Here is a 15,683-nt window from a genome sequence, read left to right on the forward strand (position 1 = left end):
TTCATTACGCTTAGTTTTAATTTATTTAAACAAATATTTAAATTTAGTTGAACTTTCCCGCCTATTTTATAACTGCGCGAGTGTGGTTGCCTACTTTAAGGAACTTTTTTTATAAAACTGATTGACAATTCAGGTTAGATTTACTAGATTGTAACTTTTAAGCGTTTCAAGGAAATAAATAGAATAGTTGATAAATTGTATTTTAAAACCAATTATTTGTATTTTAGTATTTAATTTTGTTCACTTAGGTTCAAATCGTTCAAATTTTTGTTCCTGGAAAATTGGAACGTGGAATTTGAAACCGCCTCAAGTTCGCAACGTTCCTCCCGTTCAACTGCAGTTGGCAAGCAAACATGGCGGACCAAGCAGCGAGACAGCTTCAGTACGAGTATAAAGCGGTAATTATCTATTATTTATCGATATTTTATCATCTATTTGATCTTCAATCGACTCTATTATCCTCTATGTACATAAATTTTGATCATTCTCTTATTTTTTTGTTAAATTACATATGTAATTACGTGTCTAATTTCGTTGCATGTACGTTTACTTTTTAGGTTAGGTTGTCGAAAACAAAACTTATAATATTGTTATAAACAACAAAAATTTTATTCTTCCTAATTTAATTAATACTTTTTCGAGTTATTTGATGAGGTTTTAATGTTTTGAAGTAAATTTAGTTGGTGTAACTGATTTTTACTTGGCATAATTTTCGGGGTTTTCGGCAGTCTGTTCGTCATTGTTACTCTTGTATTCTTGTATTTGATGACGAATTTCATGTTTAGTATGATTGAAACTTACAAATTAGAACATAATGAATGTAAATTTAATATTTTTGTAGAATTCGAATCTTGTCTTACAAGCTGACGTCCGCTTGATTGAAAGACGTAGCCGTGATGAAGCGACAGGTGAAGTTATGTCCCTTGTGGGCAAACTGGAGGGATCCAGAATGGGCGATAGGGCACAACGCACGAGACCGGGAAAAGCAGAGGAAAGAAAAGTCAAGTTAGTATATTTTATTATCTTTATTGGCCGTTTTCGGCACTCGCCCCGGGTTAACTCCCGGTTAACGGTGATTGGTTAGATCCAACAGAATGTTGTTGATGATTGGATAATTGTTAACTCGGGGTTAACCCTGGGTGAATGCCGAAAACAGCCATTAACAAATTAACGAGTTATAGTTATTAAATTTATTTTTTTATATTTTATTTCTCTCAAATTACAGCAGAGTTGCCACAGGTCAGGGCAAAATCAGGGATTTTTATTAAAAGTACTGGAAAAATTGCGTTTACAATTTTTGAAAAATTTTAATAATTCAAATTCTTCTGAAATTAGTTAAATTTTTTAATATATAATTATACTTAATAATTATTAAAAATAATGGATTTATAGAGAATTTTAGTTTAAAACACTTTTAAAAATTGAATTTCGGAGAAGTTAAAATAATTGGGAAAATTCAATTATTTTTAAAAGTAAGAAAATTCTTCGCAGAAATTCAATTATGCTCAAAAATTTAAAAAAATTCACGTCAAAATTTCAATTGTTTTTATAAATAATAAAATTCATCTCCAAAATTCAAATATTTACAAAAATTTTAATAAAATTCTTGGCAAAATTTCAATTATTTTCATAAATAATAACATTTTCTACAGGGATTCAGTTATTTTTATAAATAATAAAATACTTTTTATGAATTCAATTATTTTGCTAAATAATAAAATTTTTCTCAAGAATTCAATAAATTTCTAAAATTCTAATAAATGCTTCGCAGGAATTAAATTATTTTCTAAACTTTTAATAAAATTCTTGGAAACAATTTAATTATTTTTAAAACTTATAAAATAATAAAATTCTTCGCAGGAATTCAAATATTTTTATAAATAATAAACATTTTCTGAAGAGTTAAATTATTTTCAATACGATTTCAACAAAATTTCTAGAGAGGATTAAATTATTTTAAAAAAATTATTAAAATAACGAAAGCATTCAAGTAATTACTAAAATTTTTGGAAACAGTTTAATTATTCTCAAAGATTTTAAGAAATTCTTCGCAAAGATTCAATTGTTTTTAAAAATAATAAAATTTTTCTCAAGAATTCAATTATTTTCAAAATTTTTAATAAAATTCTCCGCAAGAATACAATAATTTTTATAAATAATAAATTTCTTCTCAATTCAATTGTTTTCAATAATGTTTCACGAAAGGATTCAATTATTTATAAAAAGTATTAAAATTATGAAAGATTCCAGTTATTTTCAAAAATTTCAATAAAATTCTTGACAAAATTTCAATTATTTTCAAAAATCTTCCTCAATTCAATTATTTTCAATATTAATAAAATTTTCTAAAAGAATTCAATTATTTAAATTTTTTTTTAAAATTCCTTAGTAATAATTCAATTGTTTTCATAAATAATAAATCTCATCGCAGAATTTCAATTATTTTTAATACAATTTTAATCGAATTCTTTGAAAAAAGTAATTAATCTAACAAATTTTATTAAAATTCGTCGAAGAAATTCAATTATTTAAAAATTTTTTGATAAAATTCTTCATGAGAATTCAATTTTGAGAAAAATTTAGTTTATTGAATAAATTATTTATTTTTGTATTTAAATACTTGAATTCTGCTAGAATTTTCTAATAAAAATCGATTTAAAAATGAATTTCAGTTAAAATTTTAGATAATATTTGAATATTAAAAGCATTATGGCGAGAATTTTTAGAAATAATTGAATTTTTAAAAGTTTTTAAATTAAAATATTTGAAAATCTGAATTTTTTTTAATTGAATTTTTCTTGAATTTGTTGAAGTTTTTTTTAAAATTATTCAATTGAGAAATTCCAAACAATCAAAATTTCGTATACTGAATTGTAAACAAATGGATTTGAAAATTCTCCAGGAACTATTTAAAAGTTTTTCTTTTCTTTTTTTTAACTTTTTCAAAAATTATTAAAAATAATTGATTTAAAGAAGAGATTTAGTTAAAAATTCTAGAAAATAATAATTGAATTGAAATGATGAAAATAATTTTGAAGATATTATAGTATAAAATAATGATTTTATCACTGAGTCATCTTTAAATATTATAAGTTATTGAATTTCGAAAGGTTTATTAGAATTTGAAATTTTTGAAAATTTTAATTCTAATGAAAAAATAATAATGATTAAATATTCATTTTAAATAAAACGTTTGATGTTTTCGAATAATTTTACAATTAGAGAAATTCATAAATAAATTTTTAGAGTGTATTGGAATATTCTTTATGATCAGGGAAAAAGTCAAAATTGTGTCTGGAAGTCAGGGAAAAACAAAATTAAACTTTTGTGGCAATCCTGTACAGAAATAGATATTTACATGGAAAAAGAAATCTATTTTCAATAAATAAATATTTTTGCAGACGTCAGAAACGTGATGAAGCACAGTACGATTTTACTCGTATGAAAGGTGTAACTTTGCTTTCCGATAATATGGATCAAATGGTTGGCATTATATATCGTCCCAAAACACAGGAAACACGACAGACGTACGAAGTTTTATTGAGTTTTATTCAAGAAGCAATTGGCGATCAACCGCGTGATATATTGTGCGGCGCCGCTGACGAAGTGTTGGCTGTCTTGAAGAATGATCGTCTCAAGGAGAAGGAGAAGAAACGTGAGACAGAATCATACTTGGGAAATTTAGCCGAAGAGAGATTTGCCCTTCTCGTGAATCTTGGAAAGAAGATCACTGATTTTGGCAGTGATGAAAAAATGCAAACTAATGATGATAATTTGGAGAATGGAATTAATGTTCAGTTTGAAGAGGGAAGCGAGGAGGATGATGAGGATGTTTATGGAGAGGTGCAGGAAGGCGATGAGGAGGGAGAGGAAGGAGAGGAAGCCAATGACGATCGTCTTATTCATGCCGAAAATGTAAGATATTAAAAAATATGTCGATTTTTTTTGCAATAGATAATAATTTTAATTAATTCGTTTATTAAATTGACTAGCATAACTACACGCTCACGAACAAGCGAAAATTACATGAAATTTTCACGTAATTAAAATAAGTTGAATTAAATTATTTAATTTGAATTCTTTTTTGAAATAAGAACTTTATGAAGAAATTATCTTTGATTTACAGTTGGGCGGCGTGGAAGAATTGAAAAAAGAAAAGTCCTTAAATCCTTGCGATATAGATGCTTATTGGTTGCAAAGGCGATTGAACAGAATATACAACGAGGCGTTAGTCTCGCAGGCAAAGACTGCCGAGGTTTTGGAAATTCTTAAAGACGCAGGAGACGATCGTGAATGTGAAAATCAACTTGTACTTTCTTTGGGTTACGACTGTTTTGACTTTATCAAACAATTGAAGAAACACAGGCACATGAGTGAGTTTCTTTACTAAAATCTTTATTTTATTTTTATATCTCTACAGATCTTGGATATTATGACTTTTTCGACTATTTTCAAAAAATGCGACTTTTTTCAACTTATTTTCAAAAATTGCGACTTTTTCGACTTTCTTCCAAGTTTTGCCACAAAAACCACATTTTTGGTATAAAATGCAATTTATTTCGATTTTTATAGACAAATCTTTCAAAAATTATTTTTGATTGATTTGTCTAATTAAACTTTTGAAATATACAATTAAAAGATTTTTCAATAATTGAAGTTTTATAAAAATTTAACTGAAAATAATTGATTTTTCCAAGTACTTAAATACAATTTTTGAAAATCAACTTTTGAGGAGTTCTAATTGTAAATTTGGAAAATAATTGAATTCTCAAAAATTTCAATGAAAAATCTTCAAGTGTAAATTTATAAATATGAAAATTAATGAAAATTAGCTTCTAAAAATTATATTAAAATATTTTTGTAAAAAGTAATACTTATAGAATTTTTTCCTTGTAATTTTTTAAAATTCAATTATTTTCAATAATTTCAATTACATATTTCCGAAAATTCAAATACGTACAAAAAATAATAACATAATTGAAAGAAAAATTAAAAATCATTGATTTGGAAATAAAGTTTAGTTAAAAATTGTAGAAAATAATTTAATTTTGGAAGGGTTATAGAATTAAATATTTTATAAATTTTTTTTTTATAAATTCCAGTTGCTTATTGTACAATGTTGGCGTCATCGCAGTCGGAATCAGAGAGGCAAGAAATTCGAAATAAAATGAATGACGATCCTGCTCTTTTGAAAATTTTGCGACAACTAGACAACGCAGGCAAGGGAGATGAGGACAATGACGAAACAATGGAGGCACGAGCACAACGAAAAAGAAGGGAAGAAAACGAGGACACGGGAGGACCAGGAGGTCAAGTTCAAGGCTCACGTAATATTATCGATTTGGAGGATTTAATTTTCACCCAGGGCAGTCATTTCATGGCTAATAAACGCTGTCAGTTACCTGACGGTAGTTTCCGTAAACAACGAAAAGGGTAGGTTTCATAAAATATTTTATTTACATAAATAGGATCACATCACAAATACTTGCTTTTTTTGTTTCCTAACTTTTTTTAATAATTTTTCTTTTCAAATATTTTCAATTTTAAAATTAATGTATAAAAAATCATTGAATTCTTGCAAAGAATTTTGTCAAAAAATTTGAGAATAATTGAATACCTTCGCAGAATTTTATTATTCATGAAAATAATCGAATTCTAGAGAAAAATTTTATTAAAATTTTTAAAAATCCTAATTAAATTCTTTTGAAGAATTTCTTTGGATTTTTTTTAAATAATGGAGTTTCTTTGACAATTTTAATTGAAAATTTTGAAAGTAATTTAATTTTATGAACAATTTCTTTTACGCTTTTAAAATAATTGTGTTTCTTAATAATTAATATTAAACATTTAATTACTGAATTTTATTAAAATTTTTAGAAAATAATTAAATTCTTTTAAACAATAGATTCTATTAAAGGTTTTTATTAGAATTTTTGTAAATATAGTTTAATTCTTTTGAAGAATTTCATTCTGTTTTTTTAAATAATGTAGTTTTTTGAAAAATTTCAATTAAAAAGTTTGAAAATAATTGAATTAAACAAAAAATTTTTTCAACTTTTCAAAATAATTTTTGCGATGAATTTTAGTTCGAAAGGATTTCTTGACAAGAATTTATATCAAATTTTTGAAAATAATTGAAATTCTGTAAAGAATTCAATTATTTATGAAAAAAATTGAATTCTTGACAAGAATTTGTTTCAAATTTTTGAAAATAATTGAAATCCTCCAGAGAATTTAATTATTTATGAAAAAATTGATTTTTTGACAAGCATTTGCTTCAAATTTTTGAAAATAATTGAAATTCTCCGAAGAATTTTATTATTTATAAAAATAATAGAAATCTCCCAAAGAATATTATTTTTTATGATAATTGAATTCTTGCGAAGAATTTTATTATTTAAGAAATTAATACAAATCTTCTAAACAATTTTAATTTTTATGAAGATAATTGAATTTTTAGGAAAAATTCTATAAAAATTTTATTATTTATGAAAATAATTGAAATCTTGCAAAGATTTTTATTAAAATTTTTAAAAAATAATATAATTGTTTGGATGAATTAAATTCTTTGCAGAAATTTAGTTAAGATTGTATATATTGAAAATAATTGAATATTTATGAAGAATTTTATTGAAATTTTTGAAAATAATTGAATTTCCTTGGAAAATTTTATAACGAATCAATAAAAAAATTGAATTTTTTCGTGAAATTTTATTGATAATAATTGAATTTTTGCTATGATTTTACTATTTTAAAAAACAATTGAATTGTTTCGAAGAATTTATTAAAATTTATTGATACTAATTGAATGTTTGCAAAAAATTTTATTATTTAATTTATAAAAATAGCTGAATTCTTCCGAAGAATGTTATTATTAATAAAAATAATTAAATTCTTCCGAGGAAATTGTATTCAAATTTTTGAAAATATAAACATTAATAATGTACTTAATATGTGAATTTTTTAAATTTTGATTATGAAATTATTCAAAAATTTATATTTGATAATAAAAAATTTTGTAATTTGCCTAATAATAATAAATTACGCGACATTCCGCGCGCGTAACAGTATAATTAATAATAAATATTAGAATATTATTACAAGAGAACTAATAAAACGTATTTTATTTGCAGATACGAGGAAGTTCACGTACCGGCCCTGAAACCAAAACCATTCGGTGAAAATGAAAAACTCGTTCCAGTTGATCAACTACCAAAATATGTGCAACCAGCATTTGATGGTTTCAAAACACTGAATCGAATTCAAAGTCGATTGCAACACACGGCATTGGAAAGTGATGAGAATCTTCTTTTGTGTGCTCCCACTGGCGCTGGTAAGACAAACGTTGCATTGCTAACTATGATGAGGGAAATTGGCAAACATATAAACGCCGATGGATCAATAAATGTCGATGAATTCAAGATTATTTACGTGGCGCCAATGCGCTCATTGGTACAGGAAATGGTTGGTAATTTTGGCAAGCGTCTCGAATCGTACAATCTCACTGTTTCCGAATTGACTGGCGATCATCAATTGACGAGGGAACAAATTGCCGCTACGCAGGTGATTGTATGCACACCTGAGAAATGGGATATAATAACGCGTAAAGGAGGTGAAAAAACGTTTACATCACTCGTTCGATTGATAATCATTGACGAAATTCATCTGTTGCACGATGAACGTGGACCGATTTTGGAGGCACTTGTCGCGAGGACGATTAGAAATATACAGACAACACAGGAGGATGTCCGTCTCGTTGGACTGTCGGCAACTCTGCCGAATTATCAGGACGTGGCGACGTTTTTGCGCATTAAGCCCGAGACTGGTTTGTTTTATTTTGATAACAGTTTCCGACCAGTTGCTCTCGAGCAGCAATATATTGGCGTGACGGAGAAGAAGGCTTTGAAGAGATTCCAGGTGATGAACGAGATTGTTTATGAGAAGACGATGGAGCACGCGGGAAGGAATCAAGTTCTGATTTTCGTTCATTCGAGGAAAGAGACGGGAAAGACGGCGAGAGCGATTAGGGATATGTGTCTCGAGAAGGATACTCTGGGACAGTTTCTGAGAGAGGGTTCGGCGTCGATGGAAGTTTTACGAACGGAAGCCGAGCAGGTGAAGAATCACGAACTTAAGGATCTGCTGCCCTATGGATTCGCTATTCATCACGCAGGAATGACGAGGGTTGATCGTACGTTGGTCGAGGATTTATTCGCTGATAAGCATATTCAAGTTTTGGTGTCGACTGCAACTTTGGCCTGGGGTGTGAATTTACCGGCGCATACGGTTATTATTAAGGGAACGCAGGTTTATAATCCCGAGAAGGGACGATGGGTCGAACTTGGAGCTCTGGACGTTCTTCAAATGTTGGGCCGTGCCGGTCGTCCGCAATACGACACGAAAGGAGAAGGTATCTTGATAACAAATCACAGTGAACTGCAGTATTACCTCTCGTTGTTGAATCAACAATTGCCGATTGAATCGCAACTTGTCAGCAAAATGTCAGATATGTTGAATGCTGAAATTGTCCTGGGAACGATTCAGAATATCAGGGACGCCGTCACTTGGGTAGGCTACACGTATCTTTATATAAGAATGCTGAGAAGTCCATCGCTCTACGGAATCGGTCACGATAAACTGAAGGAAGATCCATATTTGGAATTACATCGCGCTGATCTTATTCACTCCGCCGCAATGTCTCTGGATCGAAGTGGTTTGATCAAGTACGATAGAAAATCGGGTAATTTCCAAGCTTCCGAGTTGGGGAGAATTGCCTCTCACTATTACTGTACTCACGATACGATGTTGACTTATAATCAACTACTAAAACGCACCTTGAGCGAAATCGAACTCTTTCGTGTATTTTCATTGTCTGGGGAGTTTCGCAATATCAACGTTCGTGAGGAGGAGAAGCTGGAGTTGCAGAAACTAATGGAAAGAGTTCCGGTTCCAGTTAAGGAGAGTATTGAGGAACCGAGCGCAAAGGTGAATGTACTCCTTCAGGCCTACATTTCCCAGTTGAAATTAGAAGGTTTCGCATTAATGTCCGACATGATTTATGTCACACAATCCGCTGCTCGATTAATGAGAGCAATTTACGAAATTGTTCTATTCCGCGGTTGGGCGGCACTGGCCGATAAATGTCTAACTCTGTGCAAGATGATCGACAGACGAATGTGGCAATCGATGTCACCTTTACGACAATTTCGCAAGATGCCTGAGGAAATTGTCCGAAAGATAGAAAAGAAAAATTTTCCCTGGGAAAGATTGTATGACCTCGGACCTAATGAAATTGGGGAATTGATCCGAGTTCCTAAGTTAGGAAAGACTATTCACAAGTATATTCATCAATTTCCAAAACTCGAACTCTCGACTCACATTCAACCGATTACGAGATCGACACTCAGAGTCGAATTGACGATCACACCGGACTTTCAATGGGACGAGAAGATACATGGCGCTTCGGAGGCTTTTTGGATTTTGGTCGAGGACGTCGATTCGGAGGTTATTCTACATCATGAGTACTTTTTATTAAAATCAAAGTACTCGAACGATGAGCATTTGATTAAATTCTTTGTTCCTGTTTTCGAACCTCTGCCACCGCAGTACTTTTTGCGGGTCGTTTCCGATAGGTGGATCGGCGCCGAGACGCAATTGCCGGTCAGTTTTCGACACTTGATTCTCCCGGAGAAGAATTTACCACCAACGGAACTTTTGGATTTGCAACCATTGCCGATCACTGCTCTGCGGAATCGTGATTTTGAAGCTCTTTACGCGAGTCCCTATCGATCGTTTGATCAGTTCAATCCAATTCAAACGCAGGTGTTCAACGCTGTTTATAATTCGGACGATAATGTGTTTATTGGAGCGCCAACTGGATCGGGTAAGACGACAATTGCGGAGATTGCCATATTTCGATTGTTGACGAAAAATGAGCACGGACGGTGTGTTTATATTGTGAGTCAGGAGCCGTTGGCTGAATTGATTTACGCCGATTGGTTGGAAAAGTTTAATCACGGTTTGGGGAAGAAGGTTGTTTTGTTGACGGGTGAGACGGGGACGGATTTGAAATTGATTGCAAAAGGACAGATTGTGATTACAACGGCTGAAAAGTGGGATGTGTTGTCGCGCAGGTGGAAACAGAGGAAGAATGTGCAGAATATTCATTTGTTTATTGTGGATGAATTGCAGTTGATCGGGGGTGAGGAGGGACCGATTTTGGAAGTTGCTTGCTCAAGGGCGAGGTATATTTCGAGTCAACTGGACAGTCCGGCGAGGATGATTGCGTTGTCGGCTTCGTTGGCTGATGCAAGGGACGCTGCACAGTGGTTGGCTGCACCAGCTGCGGCGACTTTTAATTTCCATCCGTCGGTTCGTCCGATTCCTTTGGAGCTACACGTTCAGGGGATTAATATCACGCATAATGCTTCGAGATTGGCGGCGATGGCAAAACCGGTTTATAACGCAATTCTACGACATGCGCCACAGAAGCCGGCTATTATTTTCGTACCAACTCGACGACAGGCACGTTTGACGGCTATTGATCTTCTGACTTTCACGGCAGCCGAGGGACAGCCGGCGAGATTTTTCCACGCCGAAGAAGCGGATATAAAGCCATTTTTGGATCGGATGTCGGATAAGACGCTGAAGGAGACACTATCGCAGGGAGTTGCTTATTTGCACGAGGGACTGTCGGCTGATGATCGGCATCTTGTGGAACAACTTTTTGCTACCGAGGCGATTCAGGTCGCTGTCGTCACAAGGGATTTGTGCTGGGGTTTGTCGATCAGCGCGCATTTGGTTGTTATCATGGACACCCAGTGTTATAACGGAAGGACACATGCTTATGAGGATTATCCAATTACAGACGTTTTGCAAATGGTCGGAAGGGCAAATAGACCTGAGTCTTGGGATCATGACGCGAAATGTGTTTTACTTTGTCAGAATTCGAAGAAAGATTTCTTTAAGAAGTTCCTGAATGAACCGCTACCGGTCGAAAGTCACTTGAATCACAGACTTCATGATCACTTCAATGCGGAGATTGTGACGAAAACTATTGAGAATAAACAGGATGCGGTCGATTATCTCACTTGGACGTTCCTCTACAGGAGATTGACGCAGAATCCGAATTATTACGGTTTGCAGGGAGTGACACATAGACATTTGTCGGACTATCTTTCGGAGTTGGTGGAGAGTACACTTGGCGATTTGGAGCAAGCGAAATGTGTCTCGGTGGAGGATGAGGTCGACACGATTCCATTGAATTTGGGAATGATTGCCGCCTACTATTATATTAATTACGCGACTATTGAACTGTTCAGTTCGTCCCTGACGAGTAAGACGAAAATTCGCAGTCTTTTGGAAATTATTTCCGCTGCCGCTGAATACGAGGCGGTGCCGGTTCGACAACGGGAGGAGAATCTTCTGAGGAGTCTGGCGGCTCGTTTGCCACACGCACCATCGCAATCGGAGAGAATGGCGAATCCACACGTGAAGGCTTTACTTTTGCTTCAGGCGCATTTGTCGCGTATTCAACTTGGACCGGAATTGCAAAAGGACACGGAATTCGTCTTAGGAAAGGCTCTACGATTAATTCAGGCTTGTGTCGATGTATTGAGTTCGTCAGGATGGTTAGCACCCGCAGTCGCCGCTATGGAATTGGCACAAATGGTCACCCAAGCGATGTGGTCGAAGGACTCGTATTTGAAACAACTACCACATTTCACTCCGGAAATAATAAAACGTTGTACTGAACGTGAAGTTGAAACTGTCTTCGACATCATGGAACTAGAGGATAATACACGTAATCGTTTGTTACAATTGAACGATTCACAAATGACCGATGTGGCGAAATTCTGTAATCGCTATCCAAATATTGACATGTCGTACGATATTCATGACAAGGATCGATTGAGAAGCGGAAGAACTGTCAATGTCACTGTACAATTGGAGCGTGAGGATGAAGTCGTTGGACCTGTTATCGCACCGTTTTTCCCACAGAAACGCGAGGAGGGATGGTGGGTGGTGATTGGTGAACCAAAATCAAATTCTCTATTGTCCATCAAGAGATTGACGTTACAGCAAAAGGCAAAAGTGAAATTGGATTTTGTTGCTCCCGCTGCCGGACAATATTCATATACATTATATTTCATGAGTGACGCCTATTTGGGATGCGATCAAGAATATCAGTTTACAATCAGTGTCACTGAGTTTGAATCTGACGCAAGTTCTGCTTCCGATTCGGATTAGAGACAAAAAAATTGAATTTTTTTTTTACTATTTCCAAAGGATTTTTTTTTCTATGCAAAGAAAGGAGTTTCTTTAATTTGCACTCGCGTTTTGAATGCAAGGTGAGCGTTTGAATTTTTATAAATGGGTTAAAAAGAAAAAATTTACTCGTTGAGTATGTTTTTCCTTTTTTAAATGTAATTTGAGTGTCAGTTTGTTGATAATCATCGACTTTAATTTGTACAGTTTATTATTAATTAAATAGTATTAAATAGCAATATAATAATTTTATATTGTTTTTATTAGGATTACTATGGAAAAAAAAGAGAAAAAAAATAATAAAGTCGTGATGATTGATAAATCGTTTTACTTTTTAATAATATGAAGGGGTGAAAGTTGGTGGAATAAATTTTAGTTATTTTTCTTTCATTACATGACTTTATGAACATTTAATATTTTTGTTTTACATTTAAGGCTCTCATTCGAACACATGTAATATGGATAGGCCAGTGCGAGTAACAATGAAATTGAACGAATTTATTTTTCTAAAATTTCTTTTACGAAGAATCTTTCGTTTTTTATTCTCTTTTAATATTTTTTCTTTAGTTTTACAATTTTTGAATTATTAGGATTTTTATTTCTGATTCTTAAGGTGCATTTTCTATAAAACTTGATTAACTTTTTTTTTAATTTTCAAGGGTGTTCGTACATTTGACATAATTTTTTTTCATTTAATTCAATTCATTTAATTATTTTTATTTAATGATTTAAATATTTAAATATTTTAGTATTTAATTGTTACAATATTTTAATATTCAATTATTTCAATATTTAAAATTCATTGTATTAAATAATAATGATTGTAAAAATATTAATTGTTTTTCTATAGATGGAGAAAGAGAGAAAGAGAATTGTTGAATTTTTCTGAATATTGCTATTACGTTTTTTTATTTTGTTTATTAAAGTATGTCAATATATATCGAACGCTCTTATAAAAAGAAAACTTTTACTTTTAAGGCGTTTTGGTTTATTTAATGGATTATTTTTTACTGGCTCAGGTTTATATTTATGTAACATTTCATTCGCTCTGAAATTATTAACTATTATCTCCTTAAAACTAAGCTAAATTTATATAAATAATTATTTTCACAAAATAATTGTTCGCTACACTATATTTTCAAAAATAATTATTTTTCAACTTATATTTTTGGAAGAATCGAATTTATTAAAAACGAATCGGATTGATTTACAAATATTGAGCATTCTATTAAAAAATTGTTATTATTGTTATTATTATTTTTATTATTTAAATAATTATACTAAGGTAAATTTAAATTAATTATAATTAAAATAATAATAATAATAATAATAATAATAATAATAATAATACCAAAAATACTAATAATAATTATATTAAAATAAATAATAATAAAAATAATGACAATAACTTTAAGAATAGTGATAGTAATAAAAAAATAGGAGAAAAGTAATAATTAACAAAAATTGTTACATTTATAAAACAATAATGAAAGAAATTTAAAAAATTAAAATGTCCTAAAATTTTTAACTTTCAAATGAACAATATTCTTTTTTTTATTTAAATATTTTTAAAAATGACTACAAACATAAAAAAATAACAAAAATTAAATATTTACTTAGTTAAGAATTATTTTTTGCAATAAATAATGTTTTGTATAAAAAAATACAAAAAGAAAAAAAAATATGGTTCGAAAAAAATATTTTTTGAACTTTCGAAACTTTTGGGAACATATAAAATTATTAATTATTAATAATATAATTTTATTAATATTATAATATAATATTTATTTATAATATATAAATTTTTACAATAAAATATTATAATATTTTATTAATTATCAATTAATTATTAATGTGATCACAAGTTTTGAACGTTCAAACGAACGAAATATTTTTTATGAATGAAATAAAATTGATAGAATAAAATTAAAAGAATAAAATTAATAAAAAATAAATTCAGGAAATTAAATTTGAAAAATTAAAGTTAAAATTTGAAAACTTAAATTTTTCATTTCTAAACTATAATTAATTTTTTTGACAGTGACACAAATTTAATTTGCAGAAGAAACAAATTTTCATTCGATTGAACGTTTTGAACTTTAGGATCATATTATTGATTCATTATTTAATATAATTCAAAATTACAATTTTGCAAATAAATATTAATTGAAACGAATCTATTTTAAATTTACAATATTAGATATTATTTTTAATTCTTAGTGTTTTTTTTTCTTTTAAATAATTCAATGAATTTTTACAATTAAAGTCTTTAAAAAGCACCATGATTGACGAAATTTGATATTTTTCTTTTTCGATATTTAAATGTGTGCGCAAAATGAAAATTTAATTATATTATAATTTTTGTTTTAAATACTTTTAGTGATGAATATTAACAGTATTGATATTTGACTTTCATTATTGTGTACTGAAAACATTTTTTTTTTCGTTTACTTGTTTTTTTTTAAATAACATTTTAGCTTACAACAATATTTGGATATGATCATTACAATAAATATGGAAATAAGGACAATGTTTAAATCGAAAATTTTTTCGTTGGATTCATTTGTCATTACAGGTAAATTCTGAGTTTTATATTTTCGGACATTTGCTGATTATTTTCTGTTTATTTTGTTTGTTACAGATTTTTTATATTCAGGCAGTGTTGATGTCTTTTTTTTAAAAACAAATATAATTTTGTGATGAAGCTAATTTCGAATTTCGTTGGAAACGAATTTTGAGAAAAGTCGAAATGGGTATGTATTTTCTTTTTGAAAATAAGAACTAATTATTGATTTAATTCTAATTTTAAAAAATTTGATACGTAAATTAAATCTGATTTTATTTTAACGGACGTATATTTTTCACTATTTTATTAATAATTCTTTTTTTAAATGACATATTATTGTTTTTTTTTGTCAATAGTCGTATAATCGTTTAATTTTTTTCTATTATTAGTATTATTAATTAAATGAAGACTATTCAAAATGCCTGATAATGTTTCATTATCTAATGTTTGACTAGATATAAAATTATTATAATTATGACCGCTAAGTCTAATTTAACGCTTAAAATTTATTTGATTAATCATTGTCACAATTTCTATGATTCAAAAATGATTAATTAATAATATATTATATTTCCCTTTTTAACGATGAATAATTCCGTAAAAAATAATTTAAAAATATTGTTAATTTAATAATGCATAATAGGTATAACATTCCTGCGATGATTTTTCTTTTTTATATTTATGATAATGCAACTTTTTACATATTTCGTTTCATTATATATCTTCAAATATATATTTATAAAAATGGTGAAATTAAATAAATAATTGATATATAAGTTATTAGTCAGACATTTATACTGAAATAATAATACTTTTTTCTTAAGGATCTGTGACACTTTTACTGAATAAT

The 15,683-nt window shown here is 29.8% G+C and overlaps 1 protein-coding gene across 1 annotated transcript; it reads left to right on the top strand.

Annotated features, from left to right (window-relative positions):
• The first annotated feature begins 338 nt into the window (after positions 1 to 338).
• LOC122502774 (putative U5 small nuclear ribonucleoprotein 200 kDa helicase) lies at positions 339 to 12,506 on the top strand. The gene is made up of 6 exons (XM_043612975.1): positions 339 to 398; positions 842 to 1,005; positions 3,402 to 3,915; positions 4,127 to 4,373; positions 5,103 to 5,433; positions 7,134 to 12,506. The coding sequence occupies exons 1-6, from the start codon at positions 354 to 356 to the stop codon at positions 12,247 to 12,249; spliced, it is 6,417 nt and encodes a 2,138-aa protein (XP_043468910.1). The 5' UTR covers positions 339 to 353; the 3' UTR covers positions 12,250 to 12,506.
• Positions 12,507 to 15,683: the final 3,177 nt, after the last annotated feature.

This window comes from Leptopilina heterotoma, unplaced genomic scaffold, assembly GCF_015476425.1.
Source record: "Leptopilina heterotoma isolate Lh14 unplaced genomic scaffold, ASM1547642v1 Lhet_237, whole genome shotgun sequence".
Lineage (NCBI taxonomy): Eukaryota > Metazoa > Arthropoda > Insecta > Hymenoptera > Figitidae > Leptopilina > Leptopilina heterotoma.

What these genes read in the sequence shown, in the direction of transcription:
- LOC122502774 (XM_043612975.1), top strand. Translation starts at nt 354, where the DNA reads ATGGCGGACCAAGCAGCGAGACAGCTTCAGTACGAGTATAAAGCG. An exon ending in TTCAGTACGAGTATAAAGCG is followed by an intron (nt 399 to 841) that starts GTAATTATCTAT and finishes ATATTTTTGTAG; the next exon opens with AATTCGAATCTTGTCTTACA. An exon ending in GAAGAAACACAGGCACATGA is followed by an intron (nt 4,374 to 5,102) that starts GTGAGTTTCTTT and finishes TATAAATTCCAG; the next exon opens with TTGCTTATTGTACAATGTTG.